Source organism: Siphateles boraxobius, unplaced genomic scaffold (genome assembly GCF_051911475.1).
Source record: "Siphateles boraxobius isolate OS27281-9 unplaced genomic scaffold, OSU_SipBor_1 29, whole genome shotgun sequence".
Classification (NCBI taxonomy): domain Eukaryota; kingdom Metazoa; phylum Chordata; class Actinopteri; order Cypriniformes; family Leuciscidae; genus Siphateles; species Siphateles boraxobius.
In genome coordinates this window covers 15,366,813-15,383,624 of record NW_027508908.1, presented here as the reverse complement: position 1 = coordinate 15,383,624, position 16,812 = coordinate 15,366,813, and the positions used below count along the sequence as shown (strand labels likewise).

At 42.1% G+C, this 16,812-nt stretch overlaps 1 protein-coding gene across 2 annotated transcripts in view; it reads right to left on the bottom strand.

Annotated features, from left to right (window-relative positions):
• Positions 1-10,363: 10,363 nt before the first annotated feature.
• Positions 10,364-16,812, bottom strand: part of LOC143753930 (uncharacterized) — a 47,193-nt gene continuing 40,744 nt past the window's right edge. For both annotated transcript variants that reach the window (XM_077246831.1, XM_077246832.1), the window contains one exon: positions 10,364-10,465. In XM_077246831.1, the coding sequence (XP_077102946.1) occupies positions 10,458-10,465 (8 nt within the window). In that variant the 3' untranslated portion in view covers positions 10,364-10,457. The remainder of the gene's footprint in view (positions 10,466-16,812) is intronic.

Below are 16,812 nucleotides of genomic sequence, written 5' to 3'. Positions count from 1 at the left end.
GCAGCCAACCTACTGAAGCACTGCAGGTAATACTAAGGGAGATAGTGACAGCACAAAGCTCCACCCTCAGTCCAACCTCTCCCACTGCTAATTTAAGGCAGCACATTGGACAGCCCCCCAAAGTGTTGCATTCACTCTACCCCTCTCTCCCTTTTTTACCTTCCTTACCCACTGAAAACAAAAAATAAAAAGTTCATATTAAGAACAGTAACATACATTTTCCTTTAGAAATTAAAAGGAAAGAATAAAGACATAAACCAAGACAAGCATGTTCTGTTGTGAAATTCTGATGTCCATATTTATGTGGCCACTGATTTGTGATATGTTTGACAAATACTTCAAGGAATAGAAATGGATATGGTTGCCCTAGAACTTTTTTTTTCATGGTCTAAAAAATGGCCTGGGCATCTGATGTTTAACCTCTTATTCATGAGTATGTATTCTTTAAAAGTATCCATTTAGTTTACCTTGCCAAAATAACTATAGATATAGCCATCGAGTAGCGACAGCGCCTTCTGTTGGAGTGGTCGGGATTAAATATTTAAATATTTACATTTTTTGGAATTTGGCATCTCATAAATTATATTAAAATATAAACAGTATTAAATGTAATACATTCCCATCATTGATTTATAACAAATTAAATTAATTATTTTAAAATAATTGTATTTGTTGATGTGTGTGTGGTTCTGGAATAACCTACACAGTTTATAAATCTTATAATACCATTTATTTATTTATTTTTCTGTGATGGGTAGGTTTAGTGGTAGATTTAGGGTTAGTGGATAGAATATACTGTTTGTACAGTATAAAATCATTTGGAATGGGCTTTGGTGGGGTTGGAATGTCCCCATAAAACATGAAAAACTTGTGTGTGTGTGTGTGTGTGTGTGTGTGTGTGTGTGTGTTGTATTGGTGTATTTCTAATAACACTTTACAGTCAATAAGTTCAATCTGTTTTCAGATGAAATTATATTTATTGAGTTACTGTACAATAGTTCACGTGCTTATAACTTGGGGGGTCACTTTATGGGGCAGTTGAAAGGTCAAGCCACAGTCGGTCCAGTTGGTTAAACAGGTGGACAAAGGCTACCCAAGGACCCTGCATTTTAATGAAATGATAAAAACAAGGGTGTTCTTTTTGATTTTCCTTAATTCTTCCAGTTACACGAGCATCCATGCAAATAATCAGCAGCACTAAGTTGTTGCAATGTATATTCAGGCACATTACCTAATGACCTTTTATTTGCCAATCATAAGCATAGTTTGACCTAACAGGCATGATGTCCTGCTGCCTGCCTGAAAAAATCCTCACATATAATTTTATTTCTAGAGAGTCCAAATATATCTTTTGCAATTGCAGTCACTGGGGATGGGATTTTAAATGCGTCTACCGGATGATGATGGAAATCCCCCATGGCTGTCAGGAGTACATCAAGTTTATCTCTTAATGTGACACATGATATAGCGCGCCAATACAAGCATCCAGCCTCAATTGCGAAAAAGGAGGATAATAGCTTTCATTCTTTGATCAGGTCTTATTTATTCATATACGTTATCTATAAGCCTTATTTATGAACACTTATAAAAAAAGGAAAGCTTTAAAACACTACTTTATTTTGTTCATGTTTTTATGTTGCGACTTTAGCTTGGCATGACCTAGCTGAAGTGAGAATAAGGGTAGATACTTGAGAATACATACTGTGTATGGAAACCTTGTGGTCACATCTAGATATAAATACTCTCTTTCCATTTATGGAGCAGTGTGGATACCACCTCACATATCAGATTAAATGACCAATAATATTTTTGTTTTGGTCATCATTTCCTCTGATATCTGACATTTTCTAGTTTATTAGAACTAATCAACTCCATTACTGTTAACCCAACAAGAGTAATCTACTTGAAGCACCATTTTACTGAACATATACATGTTTTGATGTTTAATTATGCCCCAATGTACAGTTTTTCCTGGTAACACTTTATATAATAAGGTTCAATTTGGTAACATTAGTTAATGCATTAGTTTTCATTAACCAACAATGACATTTTTACATTTATTTATCACACACATAATTTAATATAATTAAAATATAGCATTTACATTTCCCTCTGACCCAGTGACCCTCACTACATTCAGATAGATAGGACGTTTGATGAAATACCAACCAAAGCTTGAATTTATGGGTTTAAATTTGCTGTGATTCAGACCTTGGAGCACATTGTGATGCAGAAATCCCTTGGAGAACACAAAGGTCATATATCTTCAAGGAGAGTAAATATACACAGAATGTAACAATGCAAATCGTATTACTACTGTTCCACTATTGTTTGATGCCTTTAATAACATGAACTAAAATAAAGGGCACTCTGTTTATTTAATACATGTTTGTGACAACACTACACAACTCATAGCAACCCTTGTGAAAAACCCCTCTTAGCATTCGCCGAATAGCCAGCATGCCATGGGTGCTTGATGAGTCTGTTTCTATTTTGTTACTTTGCTAAAATAACTTTTGGTGAACTTGTAACCGATGCACCTAAAGTGGACACTTGGTGTAGTACTGAGTGATTAGTGGAAACCAGTCAGCACAGCAATTTAAATTTAAAATTTGTCAGATTTAAATTTAAATGTTGATCTGATCTCGAAATCACAGAGCTCCACATAGAAAAAGTGGCTTTGTGGCAAAATGACTTTTGTTTATAAGCAAATGATTGACACTCATTAGAAATTAAGTTTTTAGTTAGTCTAGTGACTAGATGTATATGCTTATAAACAAAAGTCATATTAATCATTATTGGCAGTACAATTCCCAGGTCCAGTAATATTATATAATTTTAACATCTCTCAGCATTACATCTGATTTTAACCTATGCTGATTTTAACCTATGGCTATGCAGTTGTGGCTATGCATCACTGTCTAAGGACACATAGATTACAGATGAACGCCTCTACCAGCACTCAACCCCTTCACCTCTTCAAGTCAAGCATGCCATCAGACAACATACTTCTATGTCAATACAGTCACGATTGGGCACTAGAAGAGTGCCTCTACATGTCAAATAAAGTGAAAATATTGTCAACAAGTGTGTTGAGAGCCACATGCTAGCCAATCAGCACTTGTATATAAATTATGTCACTTCAAAGCAAAGCGGGCAACCTTTACCTTTAGGACATGTTTTATTATTGGGTTCCTAAAGGAATGTCAGGATTTTTTTGTCATGAACATTATTATGATATTACTTTATATGAAAGAAAAATCTGAGTACAGTAGGATTGTAATGAAATAAAAATTAATCTTTCTGATAAATTTCATCCAAACTTCGACTGGTTTAGTTCAGGGCAGGTTCAGTGGACCAAGCCCTCAAAGTCATGGCAGTTATGTTATTCAGCTTTGCCAGCATCAGCCAGCATCAACTCTCTCTGCTTCAGAATAACTCTTTCCCAGAAAGGATGGCAACGTTTTCGCATTGCTTTCACACATTGCAGCATCCCAATCATCCACTGCTGTAAATATACACACTGTATAAATAGAGGATCCTAGGATAATGTACCCCTCTGGATCAAGCACAGGATGAGCTGGGAGAGGGGAGGCTTTCTGCCTGGCCTGGCCAGTGGCACCGTTCCTCTTGCACTGCGGTCACGTCAGCATTCCAGCGATAACTCTTCTCCATCTCCTCCCTCTTTCCCGACCACACTCCCCTCTGCCCATCGGCTGACCGCAGGGACTGTACAGTGTTACATAGGTGTGCTGTGGACACAACTGTCTTTGTTGGGTCATGTCTTTTCTTTTAGAAATATAATTAGAATATATTTGAATTATAAAATATCAGAGCACAACCCAATATACTTATTGTATATTTAATAGCATATTCAGCTTCCTGTCTTTTCAGTTTATTTGTCAATGTTCGACTCAAAACTTTTTTTCTTGTTCAACTCAGGATTTTGATGAATAATGGATGCAAATACTGTGAAGGTCTCTCTTAAGATGCCATGTATTATTATCAACAAGGCATCACCTACTACTGTCACAGTGTCTGGTTTGTGTTCCCTGGGTTGCCACTAGAGGTCCTCGTTCTCACGGTGTCTTTCACGTTTGACTTCATTTCCCAGCATTCTGTCTGTCACTCATCAGTTCATTGCACTCAGCTGTTTCCCATCACCTTGTTAGTTTGAGTGTATATATACCCTGTCTGTTTTAGTGTTTGTCACGGAGTCGTTGTTATTCGTCACACCACTTTGGAGGTCTGTGTTCTTGCCTTTTATTGTTTTGATTCTTGTTTATGGATTGCCTTTTGGTTTTGACCCCTGCCTGGACTGGTTTTATGATTTTGGATTACCCGAATAAACTGCTATTGGATCTACCCCTGTTTCCTGTGTGTGGTATCGTGACAGAACGACTCCGTCACGATGAATAGATCCAGCAGTTCGGGATTCCATAACCCTTCTCCTGTGTATGGGGAAGGAAGGGGACCACAGAGAGGAGGTTCGCAGGTCGGGGAGGAAGCGCCTCGACTAAACATTTTTCAATGTTTTGGCTTATGGGCCCAGCAGACTGAGGAAGCAGCGGCGGCTAAGGCTTCAGCGAACTCGTCCATCAGAGATGGTGAGTCGTTTCTGGGGACTCGTCTGGCAAAGTTCTCCGGAACTCGGGGAGGTTGCAGGGGAGGAGGTGGTCGACAAATTCCACGACACCATCCTCCGCCTTTCCATTCTTCTGATCCGGAGCCGCCGGACTGGTCCAGTACAAGATTCTCACCGCTGGTTCCACCCCGCACAAAGTCATCATCGTGGGGCTCATCTACCACAAGGTCCTCACCACTGGTCCCGTCCAACTCAAGATCCTCGCCGCTGGTTCCGCCCAGCACAAGATCTTCGCCGCTGGTCCCGTCCATCTTAAAGCCCTCGCCACTGGTTTCGTCCAGCCCAAGGTCCTCCTCACCACTGGTCCTGTCCAGTCCAAAGTCCTCGCCCCTGGTCCCGTCTAGTACTGAGGCTGCAGCTCGCCATCAAGGACGGAGGAGGAGGAGAAGGGCCTCGTATCTCCCCAACAACCCGGTGGTCCCGAGTCCGGTGGTCTCAGTTCCGGTGGTCCCAGTGCCGGTGGTCCCGAGTCCAGTGGTCCCGAGTCAAGTGTCTGCTGTTCCTGAGCCTGAGCCAGTGTCTGCTGTTCCAGAGCCGGAGCCAGTGTCTGCTGTTCCAGAGCCAGAGCCAGTGCCTGTTCCAGAGCCGGAGCCTGTGTCTGCTGTACCTGAGCCGGAGCCAGAGCCAATGCCTGTTCCAGAGCCGGAGCCTGTGTCTGCTGTACCTGAGCCAGAGCCAGCGCCTGTTCCTGAACCAGTGTTTGTTTCTGTGTTTGTGTCTGTTCTTGTGGCTGTTACAGTTTTGGTGTCTGTTCCTGAGCCGGAGCCAGTGTGTGTTCCTGAGCCGGAGCCAGTGTGTGTTCCTGAGCCGGAGCCAGTGTGTGTTCCTGAGCCGGAGCCAGTGTCTGTTCCTGAGCCGGAGCCAGTGTCTGTTCCTGAGCCGGAGCCAGTGTCTGTTCCTGAGCCGGAGCCAGTGTCTGTTCCTGAGCCGGAGCCAGTGTCTGTTCCTGAGCCGGAGCCAGTGTCTGTTCCTGAGCCGGAGCCAGTGTCTGTTCCTGAGCCGGAGCCAGTGTCTGTTCCTGAGCCGGAGCCAGTGTCTGTTCCTGAGCCGGAGCCAGTGTCTGCTCCTGAGCCGGAGCCAGTGTCTGCTCCTGAGCCGGAGCCAGTGTCTGCTCCTGAGCCGGAGCCAGTGTCTGCTCCTGAGCCGGAGCCAGTGTCTGCTCCTGAGCCGGAGCCAGTGTCTGTTCCTGAGCCGGAGCCAGTGTCTGTTCCTGAGCCGGAGCCAGTGTCTGCTCCTGAGCCGGAGCCGCCCGAGGGGTCTTCACCGCCCTGGCCGCCCGAGGGGTCTTCACCGCCCTGGCCGCCCGAGGGGTCTTCACCGCCCTGGCCGCCCGAGGGGTCTTCACCGCCCTGGCCGCCCGAGGGGTCTTCACCGCCCTGGCCGCCCGAGGGGTCTTCACCGCCCTGGCCGCCCGAGGGGTCTTCACCGCCCTGGCCGCCCGAGGGGTCTTCACCGCCCTGGCCGCCCGAGGGGTCTTCACCGCCCTGGCCGCCCGAGGGGTCTTCACCGCCCTGGCCGCCCGAGGGGTCTTCACCGCCCTGGCCGCCCGAGGGGTCTTCACCGCCCTGGCCGCCCGAGGGGTCTTCACCGCCCTGGCCGCCCGAGGGGTCTTCACCGCCCTGGCCGCCCGAGGGGTCTTCACCGCCCTGGCCGCCCGAGGGGTCTTCACCGCCCTGGCCGCCCGAGGGGTCTTCACCGCCCTGGTCGCCCGAGGGGTCTTCACCGCCCTGGTCGCCCGAGGGGTCGTCTGCTTCGCCCTGGCCGCCCGATGGACTGTCAGCTTCGCCCTGGCCGCCCGATGGACTGTCAGCTTCGCCCTGGCCGCCCGATGGACTGTCAGCTTCGCCCTGGCCGCCCGATGGACTGTCAGCTTCGCCCTGGCCGCCCGATGGACTGTCAGCTTCGCCCTGGCCGCCCGATGGACTGTCAGCTTCGCCCTGGCCGCCCGATGGACTGTCAGCTTCGCCTTGGCCGCCCGATGGACTGTCTGCTTCGCCCTGGCCGCCCGATGGACCGTCTGCTTCGCCCTGGCCGCCGGCTAAACCATCACCCCCTGTTTCTGTTCCCTTCCATGGACCTGGCCCCCCATCCCTCCCCCTGATCCTCCACCGTTCCACCTCCCTCCTGGTCTCTTGTTTTGTTTGTTTTTTGTGGGTCTTGGAGCGTCTGGTAGCCGCTCCGTAGAGGGGGGGTTATGTCACAGTGTCTGGTTTGTGTTCCCTGGGTTGCCACTAGAGGTCCTCGTTCTCACGGTGTCTTTCACGTTTGACTTCATTTCCCAGCATTCTGTCTGTCACTCATCAGTTCATTGCACTCAGCTGTTTCCCATCACCTTGTTAGTTTGAGTGTATATATACCCTGTCTGTTTTAGTGTTTGTCACGGAGTCGTTGTTATTCGTCACACCACTTTGGAGGTCTGTGTTCTTGCCTTTTATTGTTTTGATTCTTGTTTATGGATTGCCTTTTGGTTTTGACCCCTGCCTGGACTGGTTTTATGATTTTGGATTACCCGAATAAACTGCTATTGGATCTACCCCTGTTTCCTGTGTGTGGTATCGTGACAACTACTTCCTCACATTCCTCTTCCTTTTGTTTTTATAAACATGTCAGTTCAGAGACTTCTGATGTTCAGGTGTTTTTGCGGTGACAACTAATTCCTGTCTTTTAGCACAGAGCACACATGGTTTGAGGTGTTTCAGTGTGCACCTGGAAGTTTGCAATCGATGCAATAAAACAGAATTGCTATTATTAAAAAGGAGGTAGTTATTAAAATTAACTATTTTAATTAAAAAATAATTGTTTTATTGTGAGCTCCTTGCGTAACCATCTATTTTGGCATCTGCTTGTTTACTGCTTGTTTTTTTGGTATTTGCTTATTTACAATTTCTAACATATCAGTTCTGATACAATAATCTGTCTTTATTACAGATAGAACATACACCTGACAAATTGCATAGATTCAGTCTTAACAGTTAACAGCTCAGCTAACTAACTGTGTAGTTATTGTTGAACTGTAGCTGCAATAATGAGCAGAGTAAAATTGTCAGCCAGAACATAAAGCCATAATTTGATACATAAGATGTAGCCTTAAACATAAAATTTAAAAAACTGAGACTTTTACTCTAGAAAAAAGATTTATGGAAACTAAAAGTAATGATAAAGGACAATTATAATTGAGGTGAAATTTTATTGTATTATTTGACATTTTGATATTAGAAGGGATACCAATTGATTATAAACCCATGTTGCACCCGATTGTCCTTAAGATTGCGTAGTTTACAGAAGTTCAAGAAAACACATTTTAATACAATTTAAAAACTAGCCTATAACCCAAAACATAATAATCATGAGATTTTAAAATAGGTACAGTAATTAAAGTTGTATTAGCATATATATATATATATATATATATATAGTATATATATATATATATATATATATATATATATATATATATATATATATATATATATATAGCCTAAGTTTTAGAGTTGACAAATATAGGCATCAATAGCATACATACAACAAAGGAACTGTGAGCATTATAGCACTCTAATGCAGACTTTTGTTGTATACATTGTTAATTTACATAAACTACCTTCATATTTATAATGCAAAGCTGGTTTAAATTCTGCAAGCTTACCTTTTAAGATTAGATTACATTTTCATAAATTTGATTTAAAATGGTTACAATATTAAAATCAAACATAATAGATGATATTATGGTACTTAGATAAAGGTAATACATTGTAAGAAAATAATATGTAAAAGAAGAAAGAAAAGAAAAAGGTACTAGTAGTTTTCTCCCAGGACATTACGTTTACTGACATTTCCTTTAACCCTAAAACACAATGCAATGCATAATTCAAAACAAACAAAAATCTATGTATCAACTGACAGTGTCTGAAATTAAAATTTTAAAGTTATATTTCTTTCCACTCCCTTTCGAGCAAGTATTCTATGTGTATGTATGTAGATATATGTATCAAAATTGTAATGTGTGTGTGTGTACCGGTACACATGTGTATATGTATGTATGTATGTATATATATATATATATATATATATATATATATATATATAAATACATACAACCCCAAATCAGAAAAAGTTGGGACATTTTGTAAAATGCAATAAAATCAAGAATCTGTGATTTGTTCGTTCTATTTAACCTTTTATTAACTGACAAAAGTAAAAAGAAACGTTTTCCAATGTTTTCACTGACCAACATAATTGTATTTTGTAAATATGAACAAATTTTGATTTTGATGGCTGCAACACACCCCAAAAAAGTTGGGAAGGAGACCAAATAAAAGTGAAAAGATTATCCAAATTAGATTATCCAACTCTTTTGAAATAGTCCACAATGAGCAAGTGAATTTGTAATAGTTGAGGGTATCATGTTTGGGTGTAAAAGTGCTCCTCAGTCATTTTAAGCAAAGATGGGCCATGGCTCATCACTTTGTGCCAAATATCTTGAGAGAATTTTCAAACAATTAAAAAATCACATTTCTCAATGCAAGATTGCAAAGAATTTATGCCTTTCATCATCTTCCATACATAATATTGTCACAAGATTCAGGGAATCCAGAGAAATCTCAGTCTGTGTAGGGTAAGGCAGTAGACCTCTGTTGAAATGTGCGTGACCTTTGAGCCCTCAGATGGCATTGCACAAGATACCATCATGCTAATCCGTTAAATACAGCCACATGTGCTCAGGAGTAATTTGGAAAACCGTTTTCACTGAACACAGTCTGACTCTGCATTAAGAAATGCCACTTGAATCTCTGTTACGCAAGGAGAAAGCTTCACATCAGTTCTATGTGGAGATGCCGGCGAGTTCTCTGGGCCTGAGCTCATCTCAGATGGTCTAGAAGACAGTGGGAATGTGTGCTGTGGTCAGATGAGTCCATGTTTCAGCTTGTTTTTGGGAGAAAATGGACACAGAGTTCTCAGTCCCAAAGACGAAAGGGACCAACCAGACTTTCAACAGCGACAGGTGCAAAAGCAAACACCTGTGCTGGTATTGAGGTGCATCATTGCAAACGGTATGGGTAACTTGCATTATTGTGAAGGCACCATTGACATGGAGGCATGTATTTGGATTGTACAGAGACATAAACTGCTATCAAGATGACATCTTTCCTGGGAAGCAAGACAATGCCAGGCCTCATTCTGCACATGCTAAAACTGAGTGGTTTCTAGACACTCTGCACCATAGAAGGGATGTTCCTCCTGCTTACTGCAGTCCAGATATGTCTCTTATGGAATATGTATGACCCATCATGAAAATGAGAATCAGGCAACGATGACCACATACTGTTGAGCGGCTGTCTTGTATCAGACAAGATTGGGCAAATATTCCACTAGCAAAACTCCAACAATTAGTATCCTCAACTCCCAAATGATTAAAAAGTGTAATTAAAAGGTAAGGTGAAGTGACACAGTGGTAAACATGTCTCTGTCCTAACTTTTTTGAGGTGTGTTGCAGCCATCAAAATCAAAATTTGTTCATATTTACAAAATACAATTATGTTGGTCAGTGAAAACATTGGAAAACGTTTCTTTGTACTTTTGTCAGCTAATAAAATGTTTAATAGAATGAACAAATCACAGATTCTTGATTTTATTGCATACATATATATATATATATATATATATATATATATATATATATATATATATATTCTTTTTTATTGCTTGAAATAAACTTAAAAAAAAAAAAAAAAAAAAATCAATCAAACCAAAAAAAATAATTGTCTATGTTGCAATGCAGTTTGTATTTACCGGTTCAAAAATCCATCAGTCAGGTTCAGATATCTGTAAAACAGAGTTGATATTATTTTAAAGATATTAATTTATTCACATTTATTCAATTTGTAGATGTAAATAATGCATTGTATTTTACCAAAACAATGAGACAATTATCCTACTGATAAAAGAAAATGGTTCCAAAATGATCAAAGTCACTTTGCTATTTTTCCCATGAGTTGTAAAGCCAGCTCATAACCTCCTTCATGTATTTAGCCTGTACCTCACATAATACCTCTGTTTGATGGTAACATGCACCTTAAGGTGTTATGTGCCATGGTTTGTCAGTATGGTATAAATGCAGAGTTTAAATATTTTATAATATTTCAGAACAATTTTTTGGAGCCATTTATGGACATGTTCACATTCATTGAAAATTCATAAGCTTATTGACTTCTTTAACCTGTAGGCTTGTTCACAAAATGGCGTGCAATGACATATGTATTGAAAATTACGAATAACCACTCAAATATCAGTAGAAAGGGTGTTATCCAATTTAACGATACTTTTTTTACAGGCTTACATAAACACACAAGTGGACAATACACATTAAAATAGACTAATTAGGCTGAGCTGGCATACGTAAACTGAGCCTGAGATAACAATCTCCCAACCCCCTCTAAATAGAGAAAGGAAAGCAGGTTGCTGGAAGACTGGACATTCCTTTAAGGATCTATCAAAGCGAAACCAGGGGACTAATCTAAGTGTTCCAATCTTTTAAACTGAAGTGAACCTCTATTTATATCAGAGCTGTTAGGGCAGGTTTGTAGAGCCAGTTTAAATTTCCATCCCAGTGCCATTTCCACCCTAGATTTAAACCTAAGATACCCAACTAAACTTTAAATGTAACAGGTAGAGTGTAAAGCAGTTATTTCTTAAAATTCATGTATTGGGATATGTCTGTATAATTTTAAGGTCACAAAGCCAAATTATCTTTGGTTTTTACTTTTGTAATTCTTTTAAAAGACTGTTGTTCCAAAATTAAATGATTTAGTTCTCATATCTGCCTCCAGACCAGAGGCTGAGGTGACACTTCAAGTGCCTTTCTTACAGCCTTTAGTCTGGTTCCAGGTGTGGAAATCATGATCTGTGTGTCCAAAAATCCAAAAAGGACATGTCCTGAAGGGATGGGTTTTTGAATATAGTTTCACATTTTACACAACAGATTTATCATTCAGTTTTATCTGCAAAAAAATATCTTCTGACAGGCCATCATGATCAACCGACAGTGAGCATCAATCAAAAGCTTTTTCCCCAGTTACAAATTAATGTTGTAATTTGGAACTTTATTTTCGTAATTACCACTTTATCACACAATGTGACTTTCTTTACAATGTGATTTTATATTTCACAATTTCAACTTTGTCTCTTGTATTTGACACTTTGTTTCCCATTTGTAACATTATTTTATTTGGGATTTTGTATCTGGCAATGTTTTATTTCTAATTTTAACAATTCACAATTTCTTTTTTTACTTTTTACCTTTAGTCGGAAACGGCTTACATACTATTTTCAAATGATGATGACAGCTGAGCAAATACATAATTGAGGATGCTTTTGCAGATGACTGAATAAGAGGATATTTAAATAAATGACTTTAGGGTTCATTCAACGAAGGGTTCATGGCTTAAGAACATGACACAGTACATGCATCATTCCAAAGCCGCCTTGTGAACTCTTTTCTTCTACTAGTTAAAAGAGTCTCAGTGGAGTCTGTCAATCCCACTCAGAGGAATGCGTCTATGATGCCCAGGGCAGATACGGGCAGGTGAAGGAATTTATCTTTCAGCGGTGGCCTGATCACAGCCAGACCTGTGAAGCCGCTGCTCTAGGGCACTCACTGGGAATAGAAAACTGAAAGAGAGAGAATGTGCTATTGGATGCCCTTCCTTTGAATTATGTCTTTTCAGAGCCCCATCAGTCAAACATGTGCTTGAAACACTGTGTGAGGACGGTCAGCTGTACTTATTTAAAAATAGCACAGGATATTACAGATTAAATGAGTTGCTTTGAAGAGTTGTTTTTATGTTTTGTTTTTAAGGTTTGATTATAAAAATGACAATGCGCACATTGACAGGCTGCTCTCTAATTTCAGATTTGCTTGACCTTTGTCCTTTCATTAAGTTCTCACCAAGAAGACAGACCACAGATTGAGCAAATGAAGAGAAGTTGTGTAAAGTCACAATATTTAACATAAGCAAATTTGATTAGTTTAACTGTTAAAGTAATAAAGTAGAGGTAGACATCAGGCTACCTTTTAAGACCTTCAGTCTAGTAAAGTTTAATGTTATAGTTGTTTGTTGTTGTGGGTCATATGAGGGGCTATGGAAACTCTAAAGCAGGGGTGTTCAATCCTGCTCCTGGAGGATCTCTATCCTGCATAATTTAGCTCCAACCACAGTTACACACACCTGAACCATCTAATTATGGTCTTATAAGGCATACTAACCAAAGCCACTGGAAGGCAAGCCTGCAACCTTTAGCCAAAAGAGTGTAACATCTATCGCTAACGCTGCAGCTTTGGCGGTACGCAGGGAAGGAGACCAGAGGCTGTTTTTTTTGTCGATATCAATAGAGGAGAGGCTTGACTACGCTGAATAAACAGCTTTTGTGAGGAAATACAGGTTTTTTTTCTGGCTCAAAACGAGGCGGAGGTGGTAAAATCCTGATCATGTATTTTAAGATAATTAAATTAGTATTTTTCGTAGACCATCATTTAGCCTACTGTGTTTCCTAGAGTATTTTTCTGGGTGGTGCTCGGTATCACTGAAAAATCGTATCATTCAAACGATTTTGTTCAAACAGCTGATTTATTCAGAATGAGGCAGTTTATGAATGGGTAATTGAATCTTTGGCTCAACCGATTCGTTCAAAACGCTGAATCAATCACAACATGGCTGAGTGTATCTATCTGAACATTAAAGAACAGGAAAAGGGTAAGGCAGAGGTCTAACCACACTTAGGATAAATACTCATAAATCTTGCTCACAGAGGAAACTCCCGCCAGAAATTCCACCCTTCTCATTGGTAAAGCAAACTTGGAGGTGGTACTTTTTCCTCAGGCTTTATTAGAGACAGTCCACAGTGACCTCGCTCTCTTAGTTTTTCTCATCCGGCTGCAACACTGCTTCTGCTGATACTGGGGAACCCCACTTCACTGGGGCCCAAGGGCCCAGCAGGCCGGCCATGCTTTCACGCTCCCAGAGAGCGTCAGATTGCCTTTTTTTCAATCCAGAAAACTGCAACCTTACCGTCACTGAACGGGCAACGATCAACTCTTGTTTTGCTGGACCTCCGGCTGCTTACTTCGGGTAGGTGTCTGAGACCCCCTCCCCCAAACGGCTCATGCCCTTGCAGGCCATGACCACAGCCTGCCAGGCCTTGACTCAACCAGCCATGTGCTCATGGAGAGAGAGAAAACCTCCAACCAGAACAGAGTCTAACTACCCATGCAAGTTCATCATCTTCTTCATCCAACGGATAAGAAAACAATAGCAAATTCAACATTTGACACTCACGGAACCGTCAACGACGTCAATTTTCAACAACTTCAAGAATTGTGTCCACTGCACAGCAATGCACTGCAAGTATCAATTTAAGAAGGTGCTTTGAAAATGATAATATTGATGGTTCTTTTCATAGTTACATGGATCTTCTCCATAGTTCCATTTCCGGTTCTTCTGACCATGGAAGATACCCTTTTCTTAGAATAAATGAATAGTCAAAAGAGTTCGTTGGACGAACTGATTCATTGATTGTAATATTAAGTTAGCTACATCAAGTTAATACAATTAACTGACCCAAATATTCATAATTAATCATAACCAGTTATTATTGATTATTAATAATTCCCCTCTGAGCTTACTCGCTACAATAGGCTATCAATCACCACTTACACTAAATTAAATAAGATCAGAATCTGTGATTCCCTAGTTATTTTTATTTTATTTTTTTGATATTGACAATTATTTTAATCAGGGCATTTTTCCGGTTGGGCAAGTACAATTCTCTTTCACTTCCCCCTTCAAAAAAAACACACATGTCTTGGACAAGCGTTAATGTCGAACCCTGATATGTTTTCCTTGATTGGTTTTCCCTGAAGAGAACTATGTTGAAAACGAATGTAAAATAGTGACGCAAGTTCATTGCGTTTTACCGTGATGAGAGATCCGTGTCTTTATTAAACTCAACACATTATAATGATTTATCCCCCCTTGATTAATTGGAATGTTATGTTTTTATTACTTGGCCCGCCTGACCCGCGGATTATGATCGGCACAGCACTATCGGCAAACTATTGGTTTGAGAATGGACACAGGACGATGCTCTGCCAAATTTCGACTTACAGAACCGTCACGGTGGGAAAAGTGTATCTGAGCATGTGACTGTCTGGAGACGGAGTTTTGTCGAGAGACGGAGGCGGCACGAAATTTGACGGAGGCGGCCGCCTCATAATTCTCTATGCAGGAAAAATGTCTCGGTTACTAACGTAACCTCCGCTCCCTGAGAGTAGGCGCAAGTTAGCTTATGCTATGGGAACCCCTTTCAAAACGCTGTGTGTGCTTAAAAACTTCGCCCCATACTATAGCCTAGGGCCAAGCGCCCGAGGCTCATAGAAGAGTAAAGTTATGAGTCCTAATAGAGGCCAGATCAGTAATGAGCCTCATATAGGGAAATATAGGAATGGGCCTTATAAAGAGCCAAGCTCCTTCTTTATATGGTAAATAGAACTGTAGTTCAGGTTCACCCAGGACCAGACAGACATCGGGTCTTATAGTTGTGGAAATTGTGCTTAGACACTTTATTTATACAGAAAGAAAACCTTGATTGCAAAGCGGCAACTTCCAGGTTATAAAACCTCATAAATGTGGAAGGTGAGGCCCAGATGGCCGCTGTGCACAAATATCTTCAACTGGTTTTCCACTCGACCATGCCCATGACGAGGCCATGCCTCTCGTGGAATGAGCTCTGATGCCTATGGGACAACGGATGCCCTTAGACTCATAAGCCAGCGAGGTAGCATAAACTATCCAACTTGACAGTCTGTGCTTCGTGACCGCGAGACCTCTGGCGCGGCCACCAAAGCATACGAAAAGCTGTTCTGACTGCCTGAAGGGTGTAGAACGCTCCAAATAGACTCTGAGAGCCCTCACAGGGCGGAGTAGATTCACATCTCTTTCGTCTTCTGACAAGGGAAGAGCTGACAGTGAAATTGCCTGCACTCTGAACGGAGTAGAGAGCACTTTAGGAACATACCCGTGCCTTGGCTTAATGACGACTCTGGAGTTGTTGGGCCCAAATTCAAGGCAGGAAGCGCTCACTGAGAGTGCTTGCAAATCACCCACTCGCTTGACGGATACCAGTGCTAGCAAGAGAGCAGTTTTGAGCGAAAGCAGCAGACTGAAGCGGCTCGAAAGGGGCCCCTTTCATGGCCTCCAGGACCGTGGAGAGGTCCCAGACAGGTACAGAGGGGGGTCAAGGCGGGTTTAGCTTTCTGGCCCCTTGAGGAAGCGCACGACTAGGTCGTTTCTTCCCAGTGATTGCCCGGCCACATGAGTGTGAAGTGCTGCTATGGCCGTCACATATACTTTGAGTGTGGAGGGGGTGCGATCCACGTCCAAAAGCTCTTGTAGAAAGGAAAGTACCTTTGTCACTCCGCATGAGTAGGGGTTCAGGCTCCGTGCTGTGCACCAGCCAGAGAACACTGACCATTTTAATGCATAAAGACTCCTGTTTGAAGAAGATGCTCCATATCAGCTGAACCATTTGAAGGTGAAGAGACCATTCCACCGGGGAGACATTGTCTCTGGATAGCATATCCGCACCCTGGTTCAGAATGCCTAGCATGTGCGCCGCTCTCAGCGAGCACAGGTTGAGCTGAGCCCATAGCAAGAAGTGTTTGGCCATGGTGTGCAGGTTTCTCGACCTGACCCCACCGTGGCGATTTATTTAGGAAACCACAGACATGTTGTCCGACCGGACCAAGACGTGGTGACCTTTTATGTATGGGAGGAAAGCTTTTAGTGATGGAGCGAGTGGTATCTTATCTCTAGACAGTTTATGTGTAGGTGCCTCTCCGGGCTCGACCAAAGGCCGGAGATGGGCCTGCCCTCATATAGGGGCCCCCAACCTCTGTTGGAAACATCTGTCAAGATCATTTTCCTCTTCGAAATCACGCCCATACTCAAGCCGGACTGATACCAGTCGGCTGCTTTTCAAGTAGTCAAGGCTCTGACACAGCCGTGGTTCACTTTGATGCGTAAGTGGCCGGATCACCACACGTGATCCAGCACACGGGGTTTAACCAGCACTGGAGGGGACAGTAGACCCAGCTGGAGTACTGATGATGCTGAGGC